The following is a 21,632-nucleotide window of genomic DNA, read 5'->3' on the forward strand; positions in this document are numbered from 1 at the left end:
TTCCAATAGTGGATCAGGGGAGGAAGTGTATGGCAGTTGCTGGTGACCTTGGGCAAGTTACTTAACTCTTCTGAACTTCTGTTCACATTTTTGAAATGGGGAAGCAACAGTACCCACCTCATCGCCTCTTCCAAGAATTCAGTGAGCTAATGCTTTTGTAAAGTGCTTAGAGGATCCTCAACAAAAGATAGCTATTATGACTGTTGTTTGAAAACCCTTGCAAGGTGGTATTACTCTCATTTTACAAATGGAAAAATGAGGTTCAAAAGAATACAGGGGTAGATTCCATCTTTATCTAAAATATCCATGTTATATTTGTTATGTATATATTTTTGCATTAATCTTAACTTTAAAAACTGCATTAAATACCATTTATTTTGATAGCAGAATTTTTCACCACCCCCTTAAATTCTGTGCCTAAGGTGAGTGCCTCACTCTCCTCACTCTAGTCCTGGCTTTGGGGCCTGAAGTTTCTTAATAGGTGCTGGATGAATAGGGCTTTAAGGAAAGAACTTGCCCAGTTTTTCATCCAGGCAGAACTGAGATTCCAGTCAAGGTCTGTCTGGCTGCAGAGTATGAACTCCTAGCTCTGTTTCCCCCAGAGACTAGAGGCCTCTGTGACGTTAGGCAGGACTTAACCTGACTCTTGACCCTGACATCTTGTGGGTTCCTGGGCCCCCACAGGAAGAGACTCCACTGTTCCTGGCCGCCCGGGAGGGCAGCTTCGAGGCGGCCAAGCTGCTGCTAGACCACTTTGCCAACCGGGAGATCACAGACCACCTGGACAGGCTGCCCCGGGACGTGGCCCAGGAGAGGCTGCACCAGGATATCGTGCGCTTGCTGGACCAGCCCAGCGGGCCCCGTAGCCCCGCTGGCCCCCACGGCCTGGGGCCCTTGCTCTGTCCCCCCGGGGCCTTCCTCCCCGGCCTCAAGGTGGCGCAGTCCGGGGCTAAGAAGAGCCGGAGGCCCCCGGGGAAGGCGGGGCTGGGGCCGCAGGGCACCCGGGGGCGGGGCAAGAAGCTGACGCTGGCCTGCCCCGGGCCCTTGGCCGACAGCTCGGTCACGCTCTCGCCCGTGGACTCGCTGGACTCCCCGCGGCCCTTTGGCGGGCCCCCCGCGTCCCCTGGCGGCTTCCCCCTCGAGGGGCCCTACGCGGCCGCCACGGCCACGGCTGTGTCTCTGGCGCAGCTGGGTGGCGCGGGCCGGGCGGGTCTAGGGCGTCAGCCCCCTGGGGGCTGCGTGCTCAGCCTGGGCCTGTTGAACCCCGTGGCCGTACCCCTCGACTGGGCCCGGCTGCCCCCACCCGCCCCTCCAGGTCCCTCCTTCCTGCTGCCGCTGGCCCCGGGACCCCAGCTGCTGAACCCCGGGAATCCTGTGTCCCCCCAGGAGCGGCCCCCGCCCTACCTGGCTGCCCCAGGACACGGCGAGGAGTTCCCCGCGGTGGCTGCGGCTCACGGCAGCCCCCCCAAGGCCCGCTTCCTGCGGGTCCCCAGCGAGCACCCTTACTTGACCCCATCCCCCGAGTCCCCCGAGCACTGGGCCAGCCCCTCCCCACCCTCACTCTCGGACTGGTCTGACTCCACGCCCAGCCCGGCCACTGCCACCGGGGCCTCGGCCACAGCTGCTGGGTCCCTGTCGGCCCAGCCGCTCCCCCTGTCGGTCCCTGGCGCTCTTGCTCAGGCCCAGACCCAGCTAGGGCCCCAGCCTGAAGTCACCACCAAGAGGCAAGTGTTGGCCTGAGGGCTCCCCAGTTCCTGGATTTTGGGAGGCTGAAGGGGCTCCCAGTCATGATTCCCCTCTCTCTCTCCCCCTTTAGTCCATTTCATTCTGTTTCTTGTTTTCTCCTGCACCCTGCTCTCCTTGCAATGTGACCAAGATAGGTCACCAGCCTAGGGCTTCAGTCTTCCTTTATTTATAAGGGGTGCAGGCTGACCCTTACCCTTGGGTCCTGTGGTGAGTCTAGGACATCCACCTGCCTCTCCCCTCATCCTGTGGCCAACACCCCCCTACCCCCATTCTCTTTTCCCCCCTTTTCTTGCCTTCTCTGGCCCCCCTCTGTCACTCCTCCTGCTCTGACACAAGTGGATTATTATTATTTTTTTTTACATTTTGTATAGAAACAAATTCATTTAAACAAACTTATTATTATTATTATTTTTTACAAAATATATATATGGAGATGCTCTCTGCCCCCCTGCAAACCCCCCCAGTGCCCCCGTGGGGCTGAGTCTGTGGGCCCATTCGGCCAAGCTGGATTCTGTGTACCAAGTACACAGGCATGACCGGGCTCCTGTGTACCAAGTACACAACCCTGGTGTGTACCAAGTAGGCACCCTTGGGCGCACCCTCCGGGGCTAGGGGTCGGGTGAGACTTGGGAGCCTCCTCCCTGCTCCACCTCCCTCACTTCACTGCATTCCAGATGGAACTTATTCTAGAGCTTTGCCCTCTGGCCCAAGAGAGCCCGCCCACAGTCCCCCCACCCCCATCCTAGGGTGTGGGCCTTCTCCCTTTGGGAGCTGGGAGGGTGGGGTGGCTGGTGGGACTATGAGGACCAAGGGAGACGTGTGCATTCTACTTTGTCTCCCTGTAAACAATGGGCCTGCAGGAAGAGAATGAGCTGCCTGCCTGGCACCTCTTCTTCCTGGTACTCCCCTGGCCCAGCCTCAGGGCAAAATAGAAGTATTTGTAGGCTATTTTTGTAATATAGCTTCTGGTCACAATCCCTGTGTAGCTAAGTCCCCAGGCCTTGCATTGTACAGCCCCCTGTTCCGTCACCACCTAATAAAGGAATAGTTAACACTCGGTGTCATTGTTGTGTGTCTAGGTGAGGAGGGGTGGTGGTAGTGTGGGGGTTTGGCCTCTTCAGCATTAACTTTGAGACAGGCTGAGACACGGGACCTGGGACCCTTTCCTGCAGTGCTTGCACCTAGACAAACATCTCCTGGAGCAATAAAATACAAAGAAACTATAAGGGACTAAAAACACCTGCAGGCATGTGTATTGGGGGCAAATTACAGACAATAAGATGTGAAAAGACCAGAAAACCCCAACTGCCGCCTCTGAAGAGCTGGGAGCAAGAACAGGGTACTGTGCCTGCCTCCTGCACACAATACCACGTGAGGGCTGGGTACCACCTAAGCCACCCCTCCAGCTCAACCCCTGGACCCCTCGCCCCCACTTACCCATATAAGGAACCAGCTTGTCCCTCTCTGCTGTTGGGAAATGAGCAAGTAAAGGGAACCTGTTGCTTGTTCTCACTCCCCACTGCTGCAACAGCGGTCCCAACAAAACCTTGCCGGAATTTCTTACCTGGCCTCTGATCAATTCTATTGATGAAGGTGTCCAAGAACCCTGGTTGGTAACTTGAGCTTTCATCTTGGGACCAAACCATCTGGTTCACCTGCTGACCCACTTTTGCTTCCTCTTTTGATGGATGACTCCATTGATTGGACTAGGGATGGCCACCTAACTAAAGTTGAGCCAATCAGATTCTTGCTTGAGAATGTTTTTAAAATGAGGATGCCAAGAAAGCTATCATTTGGTGGAGCTACTAAGGCCAAGACAGATGAAGAAATATTGATGGACAATTTGGGGTGCTGGGTACTGATGAGAAAACAGCAGAAGACTAGAACTATGCAGTCTTCTTTGGGAGGATCAGATTCTATGGGAGAATCAGAGATGAGCACTCAAATGGTTCCAGGATGTTGAGTACTTCATTTCCAAATGGAAATTCCAGTTAATCGAACATATATTCCATTGACATCAATGTTATTCGTTCTTCAGTCTCTAAGTCGTGTCTGACTCTTTGTGACCCCATGGACTGACTGCAGCATGCCAGGCTTCCCTGTCCCTCACTATCTCCTGGAGTTTGCTCAAACTCATGTCTATCGAATTGGTGAGACCATCCAACCATCTCATCCTCTGTCACCCCTTTCTCCTCCAGCCCTCCATCTTTGCCAGCATCAGGGTCTTTTTCAATGATTCAGATCTTCGAATCAGGTGGTCAAAAGATTGGAGTTTCAACTTCAGCATCAGTCCTTCCAGTGAATATTCAGAGTTGATTTCCTTTAGGATTAACTTGTTTGAACTTCTTGCTTTCTAAGGGATTCTCAAAAGTCTTCTCCAGCTCCACAATTTGAAAGCATCAATTCTTTGGCACTCAGCCTTCTTTATGGTCCAACTCTCACATCCATACATGATTCCTGCAAAAACTATAGCTTTGCCATTGGTGGGTATTTATTAATTGCCTTCTAAGTGCCTAAGGCTGGTTTTGCATGGATCTCAACTATACTTCATGTTTCCTTGGGGTTTGGAGAGACTGCTGCATCGTTTAATAAGTACTCCAGCTTGAACAGGTTTTTATGTCTTGCAGATAATTGTGCACAAGACAAGGCTGTGTTTAGACTGGGCTCCTCCAGGAAAGAGGAAGTTTAGTGTTCATTCCTGTCAGCTGGTGCACTCTTGGTTGCAGGTAACACAAAAGTCTACCCAGCTAGCTAAAACAAACAAAAACCAACCGATTCATATAACTGAAAAGGACCAGCTTCAGGGGAGATTTCATCTAGTGGCTCAAATGAGGTCAACATTTCACCCCCAGGCTCCACATGATACTCAACCTGGCTTCTCTTCCCACCTCCACAGCTCTGATCTTCCCTCTCTGTGTTAACAAAATAGGTGTAAGGATCATAGACCATCTTGTACATTCCAGAGAGTTGAGAAGCTTTTAGTCTTGGGGTTGATTTTGTATTGACTTCAACTGGGTCACATATTTATCCTCTAGCCTAGTGTCCCTCAATGTTGGTAATACTGGCATTTAGGGCCAAATCACTCTTTGCTGTAGAAGGTTGTCCTTTGCACTGTAGGATGTTTAACAGCATCCCTGACCTCCACCCACTAGATGCCAGCAGCATCCACTCTTCCACAGTGATAACCAAAAATGTTTCCAGATGTTGCCAATTGCCAAGCAATGAAAACTTGCTTTTGAACATCACGGCACTAGCCAATCACTACGGCAATGGGATATAGAATGTGTTGATTTCTCATCTGCGTACAAGTTGGTGGAATGGCAGCCTTCAATGACCCAGCTAAGCCACTCCTGTCCCTAAACCTACAGGAGGATGCCAAATTTAAAAAGGAGGTGGCTCAGGTTTGCTTACCACCATCACTTTATGAAACCCAGATCTGAGTATATTTCTTCCAGTTTGGCACTGTTACAAAATTCAGACTGTCCAGGGGTAAAAAAGACTGGAAGTAGCAAAGGCTATGGCTTTGTGGAGTTTGAGTCTGAAGATGTTGCCAAAATAGCTGCTGAAACAATGAACAGCTACCTTTTTGGTGAAAGACTCTTGAAGTGTCATTTTATACCACCTGAAAAGATACATGAAGAACTTTTTGAGAGTGGCATATACTATTTAAAAGGTCATCATATCCAGCAGTGAAATGGTACCATCAGAATCAGTCGCTTCTTTAAAAGCTATGGATGGAGGAGTGGTTTAAAACGGAGGAAAAATTACTCAGGAAGAGACTGGCTAAAAAGAGAATTGATTATAGTTTCCCTTCATTGGTTAAGGTCTTACATAAAAATGAGGAAAATGCTCGAACACTGGTCCTTGAAATTCCAGAAAGCACCAGGTTGTATGTAAGAAGAAAGCAGCTTCAGTCACTCCTAACACCCCTGAGAAGGCTGTAGATAGCCAGGGTCCCACACCAATTTGTACACCAACATTTTTGGAAAAACAAAAATCTGAAGTGGCTAAAATGAATGATGATGATAAAGATAATGAAATAGTTTTCAAACAGCCCATATCTGGTGAAAAAGAAGAAACACAAGAGATTCAACCACCTACAAGTTCAAGGAAACAAAGAAGAAAAAACAGTCAGTGGTTTTGAATGTATTGTGTATAGCTCTTCTGAAAAGATGATTCTACTATGAAGACTGATTCTTTATATTTAACTAGAGAGTGATGGGACTTTCTTGTGAAGCCTGGTGCCCACCCTTCTCCTGATTGGCATCTTCCTCTATGCCATGAGGAGGGGTCTGATGGGGGCTGGGCATGGTGGGCGAGGAGGGGGCCTCTTTGGCATTGCTGAGACAATAGCCAAGACCATCAAGGATGACATCGGTGTGCGGTTTGCAGACGTGGCTGGTTGCGAAGAGGCCAAGCTGGAGATCACGGAGTTTGTGAATTCCCTGAAGAATTCCAAACAGTACCAGGACCTTGGGGCCAAAATTCCAAAGGGAGCCCTGCTCACAGGTCCTCCTGGTACTGGCAAGACGCTTCTCCCCAAGGCAATCATGGGGGAGGCTGGTGTGCCCTTCATCACCATGAATGGGTCTGAGTTCCTGGAGATGTTTGTTCGTGTTGGCCCAGCTTGGGTTCATGACATGTTTGCAATGGCCTGGAAAAATGCTCCCTGTATCTTGTTTGTTGATGAGATTGATGCAATTGGCAGAAGCGTGGCTGCAGGCACTTTGGAGGCCGGAGTGAGCAGAACACCCTGAACCAGCTGCTCGTGGAGATGGACGGATTCAACTCTACCACGAACGTCATCGTGCTGGCCAGCACCAACCGTCCCCACGTCCTTGACCCAGCCCTGATGCGGCCGGGCCGCTTCGACCATCAGATTTACACTGGCCCCCCGGACATCAAAGGCAGGTCGTCTATCTTCAGGGTCCACCTGCGTCCACTCAAGTTGGACAAGAGCCTCAGCAAGGATGCCCTGGTGAGGAAGCTTGCGGCCCTCACTCCAGGCTTCACAGGTGCTGATATTTCTAATGTTTGCAACGAAGCCGCCCTGATTGCCACCCGCCACCTAAACCCCTGTGTCGGGGAGAAGCACTTCGAGCAGGCCATCCAGAGGGTCATTGGAGGCCTTGAGAAGAAGACACAGGTCCTGCAGCCCTGCGAGAAGATGATGGTGGCCTACCACGAGGCTGGCCGTGAGGTGGTGGGCTGGTTCCTGGAACATGCAGACTCCCTGCTCAAGGTGTCCATTGTCCCCCGGGGCAAGGGGCTCAGCTATGCCCAGTGCCTGCCCAGGGAGTAGTACCTGTACACACCGGAGCAGCTCTTTGACCGCTTGTGTGCCATGTTGGGCAGCCGCATGGCTGAGCAGCTGTTTTTCGGGCGGGTCACCACGGGGGCCCAGGATGACCTGAGGAAGGTCACCCAGAGCGCCTAGGCTCAGATCATGCAGTTCGGGATGAGCGAGAAGCTGGGCCAGGTGTCCTTCGACCTCCCGTGGCCAGGAGAGGCGCTGGTGGAGAAGCCATTCAGCGAGGCCATGGCCCAGTTCATAGACGAGGAGGTGCGGTAGCTCATCGGCTCCGCGCTTGCATGCACTCTGGACCTGCTTATATGCTACTGTGAGCAGGTGGACAAGGTGGGCAGGCGGCTGCTGAAGAAGGAGGTGCTGGAGCAGGCTGACATGGTGGAGCTGCTTGGGCCGCGGCTGTTCGCTGAGAAGATCACCTACGAGGAGCTCGTGGAGGGCACGGGAGGCCTGGAGGAGGACACGGCCCTTCCCGAGGGTCTGCAGGGCTGGCATGGGGGGCCTGCTGCAGGAGAGCCCAGCCTGGCGCCTCTGCCTGGAGAGCAGCCTCCGGGACCCCCAGGAAGCAAATTAAAGCACATGCAACCTGAAGCAATGGCACCCTACTCCAGTACTCTTGCCTGGAAAATCCCACGGACAGAGGAGCCTGGTGGGCTGCAGTGCATGGGGTTGCAAAGAGTCAGACACGACTGAGCGACTTCACTTTCACTTTTCACTTTCACACATTGGAGAAGGAAATGGAAACCCACTCCAGTGTTCTTGCCTGGAGAATCCCAGGGACTGCGGGGCCTGGTGGGCTGCCGTCTATGGGGTCGCATGGAGTCGGACACGACTGAAGCGACTTAGCAGTAGCAGCAGCAGTAGAATGCAACCAGTAACAAGATGGTTGGAGAAGAAACTGTCAATTCAAGTCAGTGAGGAAAGCAGTCAGTGACTTTGGCTTTCCTGTGCTTGCTGAAATGCAGGGGTGTGTACCAGCTTACAGCAGTCAGGCTTTCACTGCCTCTTGTCCTGCCTCTAGTTTTCTTTGCAGTTTTCACAGCTGCTTTTAGTTATTCTGCCTGAATGCTGCTGCTGCTGCTAAGTCGCTTCAGTCGTGTCCGACTCTGTGACCCCATAGACGGCAGCCGAATAGAAGGTCCCTATTAACTGCTGGTTTAAGTACTAAACTGTAGCCTCTGTTGTTACCATCAAATAAAGAAAATCTTGCTTGACAACATCTAAATAGTTCTCTGTTAGAACAAGCACGTTTAACCCATAAGATGGCTGAAACTAGAACTTAAATCCTATGGGGAGTGAGAAGGAGGTGTCCGTACTAACAGAGACTCATTTATGTATATACGATTGTCAGGAGCCAGCACTGGAGTCCCCACCCATAACAAGGTTATGTGGGAGAGTTCTGGCGGGCAATGTAAATTAGTTTGCAGTGGGCTAGCGTGGATAACGGGATGGAATTCCAGGTGAGCTATTTCAAATCCTAAAAGATGATGCTGTGGAAGTGCTGCACTCAATATGCCAGCAAATTTGGAAAACTCATCAGTGGCCACAGGACTGGAAAAGGTCAGTTTTCATTCCAATCCCAAAGAAAGTCAATGCCAAAGAATCTTCAAATTACTGCACAACTGCACTCATCTCACACGGTAGCAAAGTAATGCTCAAAATTCTCCAAGCCAGGCTTCAGCAGTATGTGAACCATGAACTTCTAGATGTTAAAGCTGGATTTAGAAAGGGAGAGGAACCAGAGATCAAATTGCCATCATCCTCTGAGTAATTGAAAAGCAAGAGAGTTCCAGAAAAACATCTACTTCTGCTTTACTGACTACACCAAAGCCTTTGACCATGTGGATCACAATAAACTGTGGAAAATTCTGAAAGAGATGGGAATACCAGACCACCTTACCTGTCTCCTGAGAAATCTGTATGCAGGTCAAGAAGCAACAGTTAGAACTGTATATGGAAGAACAGACTGGTTCCAAATAGGGAAAGGAGTACAACAAGACTGTATATTGTCACCCTGCTTATTTAACTTCTATGCAGAGTACATCATGTGAAATGCTGGGCTGGATGAAGCACAAGCTGGAGTCAAGATTGCTGGGAGAAATATCAACAACCTCAAATACATAGGTGACACCAACTTTATGGCAGAAAGTGAAGAAGATCTAAAGAGCCTCTTGATGAAAGTGAAAGAGGAGAGTAAAAAAGTTGGCTTAAAATTCAACATTCAAAAACTAAGATCATGGCATCCGGTCCCATCTCATCATAGCAAATAGATGGAGAAACTATGGAAACAGTGAGAGACTTTATTTCTTTGGGCTTCAAAATCACTGCAGATGGTGACTGCAGCCATGAAATTAAAAGACGCTTGCTCCTTGGAAGAAAAGCTATTACCAACCTAGACAGCATATTATAAAGCAGAGACATTACTTTGCCAACAAAGGTCTGTCTAGTCAAAGCTATGGTTTTTCCAGTAGTCATGTATGGATGTGAGAGTTGGACTATAAAGAAAGCTGAGCACCAAAGAACTGATGCTTTTGAACTGTGGTATTGAAGAAGACTCTTGAGAGTCCCGCAGACTGCAAAGAGATCAAACCAGTCCATCCTAAAGGAAATCAGTCCTGAATATTCATTGAAAGGACTGATGCTGAAAATGAAACTCCAATAATTTGGCCACCTGATGTGAAGAACTGACTCTTTTGAAAAGACCCTGATGCTGGGAAAGATTGAAGGTGGGAGGAGAAGGGGATGACAGAGGATGAGATGGTTGGATGGCATCACCGACTCGATGGACATGAGTTTGAATAAGGTCTGGGAGTTGGTAAAGGACAGGGAATCCTGGCATGCTGCAGTCCATGGGGTCTCGGGGTTGCAAAGAGTTGGACATGACTGAGCGACTGAACTGAACATGGATTAATTAATAACTACCATCTTTTATCAGTATCATCAATCTGGAATTTGGTTTCAAGATTCATGCAGTGACCACCAAATAAACTTTTTCTGTGTTTTTTTTTTGTATGCCAGGGCAACTTGCTATCTTGAAATAAAATTGTTGGGTTTTGCCTCTCAACAATCTTTAAGTTTTTGACACCTTTGATAGTGCATCAGCTAATTCAGCTTTACCACCAAAAAGAAAAAAAGAATGTGCTTATTTCTTAAAGCAATCAGTCTCTGATCTGGAACTGGGGGGTGGGGTATATTTAAGGGTTATCAGTTTTGTGGAAGCAGGAATTCTGTGGAAACAACTACTAAACAGTCACTCCGCCTCCTTTGATTCATGTTTCAGTTGTTGCTCAGTTGCTAAGTTCTCTGTCTGACTCCTTGAGAACCCCATGGACTGCAGCATGCCAGGCTTCCCTATCCTTCACTGTCTCCTGGAGTTTGCTCAAATTCATGTCCATCGAGTCAGTGATGCCATCCAACCATCTCATCCTCTGTCACCCCCTTCTCCTCCTGCCCTCAATCTTTCCAGCGTCAGGGTCTTTTCCAGTGAGTTTGCTCTTCGCATCAGGTGGCCAAGTATTGGAACTTCAGCTTCAACATCAGTTCTTCCAATGAATATTCAGGGTTGATTTCCTTTGGAATTGACTGATTTGATCTCCTTGCTGTCCAAGGGACTCTCAAGAGTCTTCCCTAACACCACAGTTCAAAAGTATCAGTTCTTCGGTGTTCAGCCTTCTTTATGGTCCAACTCTCACATCCATACATGACTACGGGAAAAACCATAGCTTTGACTATAGGGACCTTTACTGGCAAAGTGATGTCTCTGCTTTTTAATACACTGTCTAGTTTTGTCATAGCTTTTCTTCCATGTTTCAGTAAGTTTCTATTTTTCATTTCTGAGTAGTATTCCACTATAAGGATATATCACAGTTTGTTTAACCCTTTACTTATTGAAGGACATCGGCATTGTGACCAGTTTCTGGCAGTTTTAAATATGGCTGTCATAAACATTTCATGGATAGGTTTTTGTGTGGATGTATGTTTTCATTTCCTAGGAAAAATATGTAGAAGTGGAATTATTGGCCCATATGGTAAAGATGTTTAACTTTATAAGAAACTTCCACATTGTTTTCAAGAGAGGCTATATGCAATTTTGCATTTACAACAATGTCTGAAACCTCCAGTTCCACATCCTCATTGGCACTTGGTATCGTCAAGTTTTGTTATTGTTGTTGTTTTGTTTTTATCTTTTGCCATTTTATTAGATGCACTGCTGCTGCTGCTGCTCAGTCGCTTCAGTCGTGTCCGACTCTGTGCGACCCCATAGACGGCAGCCCACCAGGCTCCCCAGTCCCTGGGATTCTCCAGGCAAGAACACTGGAGTGGGTTGCCATTTCCTTCTCCAAATGCGTGAAAGTGAAAAGTGAATGTGAGGTCACTCAATTGTGTCCGACTCTTAGCGACCCCATGGACTGCAGCCTACCAGGCTCCTCCATCCATGGGATTTTCCAGGCAAGAGTACTAGAGTGGGGTGCCATTGTCTTCTCTGATTAGATACACAGATGTATCTAATTGAGGTTTTTATATGCATTTCCCTAATGGCTAATGATTTGATCATATTTTCATGTATTTATTTGCCATCTGTATATCCTCTTTAGTGAAATGTTTGTCTTGTGTGTTTTGTCCATTTAAAAAAATTAGTTTATTTTATTTTTGGCTGCACTGGGTCTTCCTTTGGCTGCATGTGGGCTTTCTCTAGTTGTAGTGAGCAGGGGCTACACTCTAGCTGTGCTGTGAGGTTTCTCATAATGGTGGTCCCTCTTGTGTGGAGCGTAGGCTCTAGGGCATGCAGGCTTAGTTGCCTCATGGCGTGTGGGATTTTCCAGGATCAGAGATCAAACCAGTGTTCTCTGCATTACAAGGGGGATTCTTAACCACTGGACCACTAGGGAAGTCCCTGTTTTGTCCATTTTTAAGCTGGAATCAAGATTGCCGGGAGAAATATCAATAATCCCAGTCCATCCTAAAAGAGATCAGTCCTGGGTGTTCACTGGAAGGACTGATGTTGAAGTTGAAACTCCAGTATTTTGGCTACCTGATGCGAACAGCTGACTCATTTGAAAAGACCCTGATGCTGGGAAAGATTGAGGGCAGGAGGAGAAGGGGATGGCAGAGGATGAGATGGTTGGATGGCATCACCGACTCGATGGACATGGGTTTGGGTGAACTCCGGGAGTTGGTGGTGGACAGGGAGGCCTGGTGTGCTGTGGTTCATGGGGTCACAAAGAGTTGGACACAACTAAGCGACTGAACTGAACCCAACTGAAGACTTTTTTTGTTTTCTTACTGTTGATTTTTGGAGTTCTCTATATGTTCTAGATAACAATCTTTTGTCAGATATTTGCAAATATCTTTATTTCAAATGTCTTAACTTTTCACTCTTCTAACTGTATCTTTCATAACGCAGACATTTCTAGTTTTACTAAAGCCCAGTCAAAATGCTTTTTCTTTTATGTTTTGCTAGGAATTCCTTGCCTTATTTTATGAGACTTGACTTCAATACAATATTGAATAGATGTGGTGAAAGGAGACATCCTGGTCTTGTTTTACATTTTAGAGGGAAAACATTAAATCTTTCACCATTAAGTAAAGTGTTAGCTGTAGGTTTTGGGTAGAAGTATATCAAGTTGTGGAAGTCTCTTATTACTAGTGTACTAATAGTGATGGATTTTGTCAAGTGCTTTTTCTGTGTCAATATATAAGTTTTCTTCTTTAGTTTGATAATATGGTAGATTACATTGATTGATTTTTTAAATTGAAATATAATTCAAATACTATAAAATTCACATATTTAAAGTGCACCATTCAGGGGATTGTAGTATATTTACAAGATTATGCCATCAGTACCACTATCTATTTTTAGTTTTCTCATTGCTTTTTTAGGGGTTTCCCTGGTGGCTCAAATTGTAAAGAATCTGCCTGAAATGCTGGCGATCTGGGTTTTATCCCTGGGTCAGGAAGATCCCCTGGAGGAGGGCATGGCAACCCACTCTAGTATTCTTGCCTGGAGAATTCCATGGACAGAGGAGCCTGGTGAGCTACAGTCCATGGGATCACAAAGAGTCAGACATGACTGAGGGACTAACACTTTCACTTTCATTACTTTATGGAGGAGGGAATTTTTGAAGGCATCGTTTTGACACTGATTGGTTTTTAATTGTTGGATTTATGGGTTTGGAGTTCAGAGGGCATGGTTGCATATCTTTTCCATGGGGATGGTCTTAATCCCTGTCTCCTGTACAATGTCACGAACCTCCATCCATAGTTCATCAGGTACTCTATCAGATCTAGTCCCTTAAATCTATTTCTCACTTCCACTGTATAATCATAAGGGGTTTGATTTAGGTCATACCTGAATGGTCTAGTGGTTTTCCCTACTTTCTTCAATTTAAGTCTGAATTTGGCGATAAGGAGTTCATGATCTGAGCCACAGTCAGCTCTCGATCTTGTTTTTGCTGACTGTATAGAGCTTCTCCATCTTTGGCTGCAAAGAATATAATCAATCTGATTTCGGTGTTGACCATCTGATGATGTCCATGTGTAGAGTCTTCTCTTGTGTTATTGGAAGAAGGTGTTTGCTATGACCAGTGCATTCTCTTGGCAAAACTCTATTAGCCTTTGCCCTGCTTCATTCCGTATTCCAAGGCCAAATTTGCCTGTTACTCCAGGTGTTTCTTGACTTCCTACTTTTGCATTCCAGTCCCCTATAATGAAAAGGACATCTTTTTTGGGTGTTAGTTCTAAAAGGTCTTGTAGGTCTTCATAGAACCGTTCAACTTCAGCTTCTTCAGCATTACTGATTGGGGCATAGACTTGGATTACTGTGATATTGAATGGTTTGCCTTGGAAACGAACAGGGATCATTCTGTCGTTTTTGAGATTGCATCCAAGTACTGCATTTCAGACAAGAAATGCAAAAAAGCAAAATGGCTGTCTTGGGAGGCCTTACAAATAGCTGTGAAAAGAAGAGAAGTGAAAAGCAAAGGAGAAAAGGAAAGATATAAGCATCTGAATGCAGAGTTCCAAAGAATAGCAAGAAGAGATAAGAAAGCCTTTCTCAGCAATCAATGCAAAGAAATAGAGGAAAACAGCAGAATGGGAAAGACTAGAGATCTCTTCAAGAAAATTAGAGACACCAAGGGAACATTTCATGCAAAGATGGGCTGGATAAAGGACAGAAATGGTATGGACCTAACAGAAGCAGAAGATATTAAGAAGAGGTGGCAAGAATACACAGAAGAACTGTACAAAAAAAGATCTTCACGACCAAGATAATCATGATGGTGTGATCACTCACCTAGAGCCAGACATCCTGGAATGTGAAGTCAAGTGGGCCTTAGAGAGCATCACTACGAACAAAGCTAGTGGAGGTGATGGAATTTCAGTTGAGCTATTTCAAATCCTGAAAGATGATGCTGTGAAAGTGCTGCACTCAATATGCCAGCAAATTTGGAAAACTCAGACATGGCCACAGGACTGGAAAAGGTCAGTTTTCATTACAATCCCAAAGAAAGGCAATACCAAAGAATGCTAAAACTACTGCAAAATTGCACTCATCTCACATGCTAGTAAAGAAATGCTCAAAATTCTCCAAGCCAGGCTTCAGCAATATGTGAACCGTGAACTTCCTGATGTTCAAGCTAGTTTTAGAAAAGGCAGAGGAACCAGAGATCAAATTGCCAACATCTGCTGGATCATCGAAAAAGCAAGAGAGTTCCAGAAAATCATCTATTTCTGCTTTATTGACTATGCCAATGCTTTGACTGCCTGGATCACAATAAACTGTGGAAAATTCCAAAAGAGATGGGAACACCAGACCACCTGACCTGCCTCTTGAGAAACCTATATGCAGGTCTGGAAGCAACAGTTAGAACTGGACATGGAACAACAGACTGCTTCCAAATAGGAAAAGGAGTACGTCAAGGCTGTATATTGTCACCCTGCTTATTTAACTTCTATGCAGAGTACATCATGAGAAACGCTGAGCTGGAAAGAACACAAGCTGGAATCAAGATTGCCGGGAGAAATATCAATAACCTCAGATATGCAGATGACACCACCCTTATGGCAGAAAGTGAAGAGAAACTAAAAAGCCTCTTGATGAAAGTGAAAGAAGAGAGTGAAAAGCTTGGCTTAAAGCTCAACATTCAGAAAACGAAGATCATGGCATCTGGTCCCATCACTTCATGGGAAATAGATGGGGAAAATAAGCTTACCTACACTCAAATCCTTGTCTCAGCGTCTGCTTCTGGGGGACCTTCAACTATGACAGGGGTTGTAGGTGTACAACGGGTGGGTATGAAAAATCATGAGACTGGACTCATGTACAGTTGAGAAATTTAACTCGTGAAGTTAAATTGCTCAGCTTGGACTCCTATGTTCATTGCAGCAGTGTTCATAATAGCCAAGACATGGAAACAACCTAAGTGTCTGGCATTGGATGAAAATAGACAAAGAAGAAACATATATAATGTTTTATATATGTATATATATTGTATATAATATGGTATATCGAAGGAAACCTTGCCATTTGTAACAACAGAAACCTTGCCAATTGTTACAACAGGACCTTGAGGTCATTTATGCTAAGTGTAACAGCAGAAACCTTGCCATTTGTAACAACAGGACCTTGAGGCCATTTATGCTAAGTGAAATAAATCAGACACCAAAAGACAAATACTGCATGATCTCACTTATGTGGGGAATGTAAAAAAGCTGAACTCATAAACAGAGTAGAGTGGTGGTTACCAGGAATTGATGGAGGGGAAAATAATGTGAGAGATATTGGCCAAAGGTTTTCCAGGTGGCTCAGCAGTATAGGGACTTCCCTGGTGGCTCAGAGGTAAAACGTCTGCCTACAATGCGGGATCCCTGGGTTGGGAAGATCTCCTGGAGAAGGAAATGGCAACCCACTCCAGTATTCTTGCCTGGAAAATCCCACAAACAGAGGAGCCTGGTAGACTACAGTCCATGGGGTCGCAAAGAGTAGGACACAACTGAGTGACTTCACTACTTCACAGCAGTACAGAATCCGCCTGCCAAAGTAGCAGATGAGGGTTTGATCGCTGGGTCAGGAAGATCCCATGGAAAAGGAAATAGAAACCCACTTCAGTATTCTTGCCTGGGAAATCCCATGGACAGAGGGATTCTGGATGGCTACAGTCCATGGGGTCTCAAAAGTGTTGGGCACGACTTAGTGACTAAAACAAACAAACAAAAATTGTCAGCAACATCACTGATACCTAAAATGTCGATGTTCACTCTTGCCATCTCGTGTTTGAATACTTCTAATTTACCTTGATTCATGGACCTAATATTCCAGGTTCCTATGCAATATTGTTCTTTACAGCGTTGAACTTATTTTCACCACCAGACACATCCATAACTGGGCATTGTTTCCACTTTGGCTCAGCCTCTTCATTCCTTTTGTAGCTATCTCTTTGCTTTTCTCCTTTACTTTGCTGACAACAGTCTGTATAGTCACAGCTATAGTTTTTCCAGTAGTCATGTACAGATGTGAGAGCTGGACAATAAAAAATGCAGAGAGCCGAAGAATTGATACCTTCAAACTGTGGTACTGGAGAAGACTCTTGAGAGTCTTCTAGTTGATCAAGGAGATCAAACCAGTCAATCTTAAAGGAAATCAACCTTGAATATTCATTGGAAGGACTGATGCTGAAGATGAAGCTCCAGTACTTTGGCCACCTGATGCGAAGAACTGACTCACTGGAAAGGACCCTGATGCTGGGAAAGATTGAAGACAGGAGGAGAAGGGGACGCTGAGGATAAGATGGTTGGATGGCATCACTGACTTGATGGACATAAGTTTGAGCAAACTTCGGGAGTTGGTGACGGACAGAGAAGCCTGGTGTGCCACAGTCCGTGGGGTCGCAAAGAGTCAGACACAACTGAGCAACTGAATAACATCAAAATGATGCACTTCTTCCTTCCCGCTTTGAGAGCAGAGTATAGAGGGCCCACCTTCCTTGGGGCAGCAGGCTTGTCCAGCACCTGCTGGGCCCTGAGGGTCACTAGGAGGAATGGATGGAGTGAGGTGTGCATTTGGGACCACCACCCAAAAAAAGAAATTGTCATGAGTCCTTTCCCACTTGTTTTTACCAACAGATCCTGTGGGCTGGAGAAGCAGACCCTGGGGTCTCCAGTTTCCTGGAGGGAAAAACCCTGCGGGGTGTTTCCAGCCTGAGCCCTGGGGGGCTCGTTAGTGTCTGGGGACCCCCTGGGACAGCAGCTCCAGGGACCCCCTGTATAACAGGACCCTGGCCCTCAGCCCCTCCTCTCTCAGGCAGTAAGCAGACAGTGATGTCAGCAGGCAATGTGGGAGCCTCCCTCGGCCATGGTGAGTGTGGATTCAGGGCCCCTGCCTGGCTGGAGAAGCTACACCACAGCCCTGACGGGCACACACAGGCATGTGAGCAGATAGCAGAAGGAGGGTGGGGCTCTCGCATGCACTAGGGGTGCAAAATGCACACACGTGTGCCCTGCAGGTGGCAGGCATGCACATGCACACACACGAATCCAGAAGCTTCATGGGCACAAAGGCCCACATACACATCGAGGGTCAGTTAGTGGTGAGGGCCCGATGGTGATGGCGTAGCAGTTCCAGTGTCGAGGAGGCTTCCTGGTACAAAAGGAAAGCATCTGGGTCCCAGTTCTGTGTGTTCCTTGGCTCTCACCCTCACCATGGGGCTGGCATGGGCATGCCCCTGAGCTCAGGACTTTGTTGTTGTTGTTTAGTCACTAAGTCGTGTCTGGCTCTTTTTGACCCCATGGACTGTAGCCTTCCAGGCTCCTCTGTCCATGGGATTCTCCAGGCAAGAATACTGGAGTGGGTTGCCATTTCCTTCTCCACAGGATCTTCCCGATCCCTGGATCGAACCCTCGTCTCCTGCATTGGCAGGTAGGTTCTTTACCATCTGAGCCTCCTGGGGAGTCCTAAGCTCAGAACTTTCTGGGTCCCAACTCTCCCATGAAACAAGCAACTCGCCTGGAGATCTGTCCATGGGTGCAACTGTCATGGGTTCCAGTTATGCAAATAAGACAATGTCTAGCCCTGTAACCTGACGTCTTTTTGGCCAGGCACTCTCACCTGTCATAATTGGAAAACAGACTTTGGACATGTTGAGGCAAATTCAAAGTCACAGCTTCTCAGCTACTGCAGGGTTAAATTGCAGCTACGTTTAGGGCTTCTGTCTTTTTTTTAAATGTCTTTTTATTTTTGGCTCTGCTGGGTCTTCAATGCGTTACGCAGGCTCTCTCTCTTATTGGGGCAAGTGGGGGGCTACTCTCTGTTGTGGTGCTTGGGCTTCTCACTGTTGTGGAGCACAGGCTCTAATTGCAGGGGCTTCAGTAGTTGCAACACTCAGACTCAGTGGTTGTGGCTCCTGGGCTTAGTTGATCCACAGCATATGGGATCTTCCAGGAACAGGGATTGAATCCGTGTTCCCTGCACTGGCAGGCAGATTCTTATCCACTATGCCACCAGGGAAATCCCAGGTCTTCCAGAAAGAAGTAAGAGTAGATCAGGGTGGCTTGTTTCAGCTTGGCAAAGATCCCCAATCCACCCTTGAAACAAGCTAGGACATCAGTCAAGAAAATGCATGGGGTAGAGGCAACATTGGAGAAGGCAATGGCACCCCACTCCAGTACTCTTGCCTGGCAAATCCCATGGATGGAGGAGCCTGGTGGGCTGCAGTCCATGGGGTCGCTAAGAGTCGGACATGACTGAGTGACCTCACATTCACTTTTCACTTTCATGCATTGGAGAAGGAAATGGAAACCCACTCCAGTGTTCTTGCCTGGAGAATCCCAGGGATGGGGGAGCCTGGTGGGCTGCCGTCTATGGGGTCGCACAGAGTCGGACATGACTGAAGCAACTTAGCAGCAGCAGCAGCAGCAGCAGAGGCAACATCCCCATATTGCCTGCAATGGGCTTAGAACAGTAACCGCAAGGAGAAACAGGGAGGTAGAAGGAGTGTCTGAGAGGGAGGGAGGAGGTGAGGGCAAGGACGTAATTGAGCGTGTCTTGTGAGTCACAGTGAGGACCCTGACTTTTACACCAAGTGCTGTGGGAGCCATGGGGGATTCTGAGCAGAGGACGGAGTTGACCTGACTGAGGGGTTCCCAGGTGCCCTCTGGCCGCTGTGGGAAACCAGAATGTGAGGGACAGGGGTGACAGCCAGGAGATCCAGGACAAGGTGGCTGAGCTGGACTGATGATGAATGTGGGCCATGGAGGTGGTGAGAGGTGGCGGATCCTGGACAGATGTGCAGGTGGAGCCCGCAGAATTTCCGGGCAGGTTAGATGAGGGTGTGGGAGAAAGAGGAGGGTGGAGAAGCTGGCAAAGCTGTATCAGGAGGACAGGGAGGGACCAGTCCAGCCAGGAGCAGAGGGGACTCTGATTATCTCAGGGAATGCTAGGGTGGACACGGGCTGAGCAGGGCGGGGTCATGCAGACAGTTGGCAGGCACCTCTCCATCCTCACCATGGACGTGGCATCTGCCCAGTTCAGAGGGAAGCAAGAGCAAAGACTAGGTTCCTTGCAAGCTGAGACAAGCCTCTCTGGCCCATCCCCAGCCTTCAAGGTGAGATCTGAAAACAAAGTGGGGAAATACATTCCAGACCAACTGAGCATCGAACGTCAACAAGTTCTTTTCTTTCATCTTCTTTTCAATAGTTTCTTTACAATGTTGAGTTAGTTCCTTGTGTACAGCAGTGTGAACCAGCCATAGGTAGACATATATCTCCCCCCCGCTTTTTTTTTTAGATTTCCTTCCCATTTAGGTCACCACAGAGCACTGAGTAGAGTTCTCTGTGCTATAGAGTGGGCTCTCATTTGTTACCTATTTTATGCATGCGTGCCAGGTCACTTCAGTCGTGTCCGACTCTTTGTGACCCCATGGACTGTAGCCCACCAAGCTCCTCTGTCCATGGGATTCTCCAGGCAAGAATACTGGAGTGGGTTGCCATGCCCTCCTCCAGGGGATCTTCCCCACCCAGGGATCAAACCTGTGTCTCTTAACATCTCCTGCATTGGCAGGAGGGTTCTTTACCACTAGTGCCACCTGGAAAGCCCATTTTATACACAGTAGTGTTTATATGTCAGTCCCAATCTCCCAACTTAACCCATCTCTCCTTCCCCACCCAATGTCCATATACTTGTTCTCCTCATCTGTGTCTCCATTTCTGCTTTGCAAATAGGTTCATCTATACCATTTTTCTAGATTCCACATATATGTTAATACACAATGCTTTTCTTTCTGATATTTCACTCTGTATGACAGTCTGTAGGTCCATCCACGTGTCTGCAGATGGCACAATTTCTTTCCCTTTTCATGACCAAGTAATATTCCATTGTATATATGTGCCACATCTTCCCTATCCATTCCTCTGTGGATGGACATCCAGGCTGCCTCCATATCTCGGCTAATCTAAATGGTGCAGCAATAAACACTGAGGTGCATGTATCTTTTGGAATTATGGTTTTCTATGGGTATATGCCCAGAAGTGGGATTTGCTGGGTCATAAGGGCTTCCCTGGTGGCTCAGTAAAGAATCTGCCTGCAATGCGGGAGACCTGGGTTGGATTCCCGGGTTAGGAAGACCCCCCGGAGCGGGGCATGGCAACCCACTCCAGTATTCTTTCGTGGAGAATCCCCATGGACAGAGGAACCTGGTGGGCTACAGTCCATGGGGTTGGAAAGAGTCAGATACAACTGAGTGACTATGAGCGACTAAGCACAGCACATCACGTGGGCTTCCAAGGCAGCTCAGACAGTAAAGAATCTGCCTGCAATGTAGGAGACCCAGGTTAGATCCCCTGGAGAAGGGAATAGATATCCACTCCAGTATTCTTGCCTGGAGAAATCTGTGGACAGAGAAACCTGGTAGCTACAGTCCGTGGGATCACAAAGAGATGGACACGACCGAGCGACTAACACTTTCATTTTCACTTTCATGGTAGTTCTATCAACAAGTCCTTTTCTGACTATCTTATGTAAAATTGCAGCCTGCTCAGACCTCTCAATTACCCCCTAAGTTCTCTGCTTTCTCTTTTAGAGAATCTCACTTATTTAGTTATCAAGTTTGTTGCTTATTTCCTGATTCACTTCCCTAGAGCCTTTTGTTCCTCCCAAGCTGGGATCTCTGTCTAGTTCCCTGCTATGCCCTCCATGCCGAAAGCAATGCCTGGCAGAGAACTGATGCTCCATGAATGTGTATAGCATGGAAGGTAAGCCTGCAAAACTCACAGCAGCCCTTAAAGCACAGCCTCCGGAGACAGACTCCAGGCTTCAAATCTTGGTACCATCACTGTGAGAATGTGAACAGTGATCCCCTCTATGCTCTGCTTCTCCAGCAGTGCAAAGCCAAGAATAGTAATCCCAGCTATCCTTGCCAGGAGCCTGAGACCAAAGGATTCTTAACATTGTTCAGAGAATCTTAATATTATCTGTGATCTCAGAGGATCAATTTTCACTTTGACAGATGATGCTCAGGGAGAAAGCCAGCTACCCAGGCTCACACTGCTCCCAGTTAGTGAAGGTGCCAGCATTCAAATGCAGTCT

The 21,632-nt window shown here is 47.5% G+C and overlaps 1 protein-coding gene and 1 pseudogene across 1 annotated transcript in view; both read left to right on the forward strand.

Moving 5' to 3' along the window:
• Positions 1-2,800, forward strand: part of NOTCH3 (notch receptor 3) — a 39,850-nt gene extending 37,050 nt beyond the window's left edge. The window contains exon 33 of the mRNA XM_003586246.4: positions 685-2,800. Within this exon, the coding sequence (XP_003586294.1) occupies positions 685-1,740 (1,056 nt within the window). The 3' untranslated portion in view covers positions 1,741-2,800. The remainder of the gene's footprint in view (positions 1-684) is intronic.
• Positions 2,801-4,996: 2,196 nt separating this feature from the next.
• LOC510081 (AFG3-like protein 1) lies at positions 4,997-19,284 on the forward strand (annotated as a pseudogene).
• The last annotated feature ends 2,348 nt before the right edge of the window (positions 19,285-21,632 follow it).

Source organism: Bos taurus, chromosome 7 (genome assembly GCF_002263795.3).
Source record: "Bos taurus isolate L1 Dominette 01449 registration number 42190680 breed Hereford chromosome 7, ARS-UCD2.0, whole genome shotgun sequence".
In the NCBI taxonomy this organism is placed as follows: Eukaryota; Metazoa; Chordata; class Mammalia; order Artiodactyla; family Bovidae; genus Bos; species Bos taurus.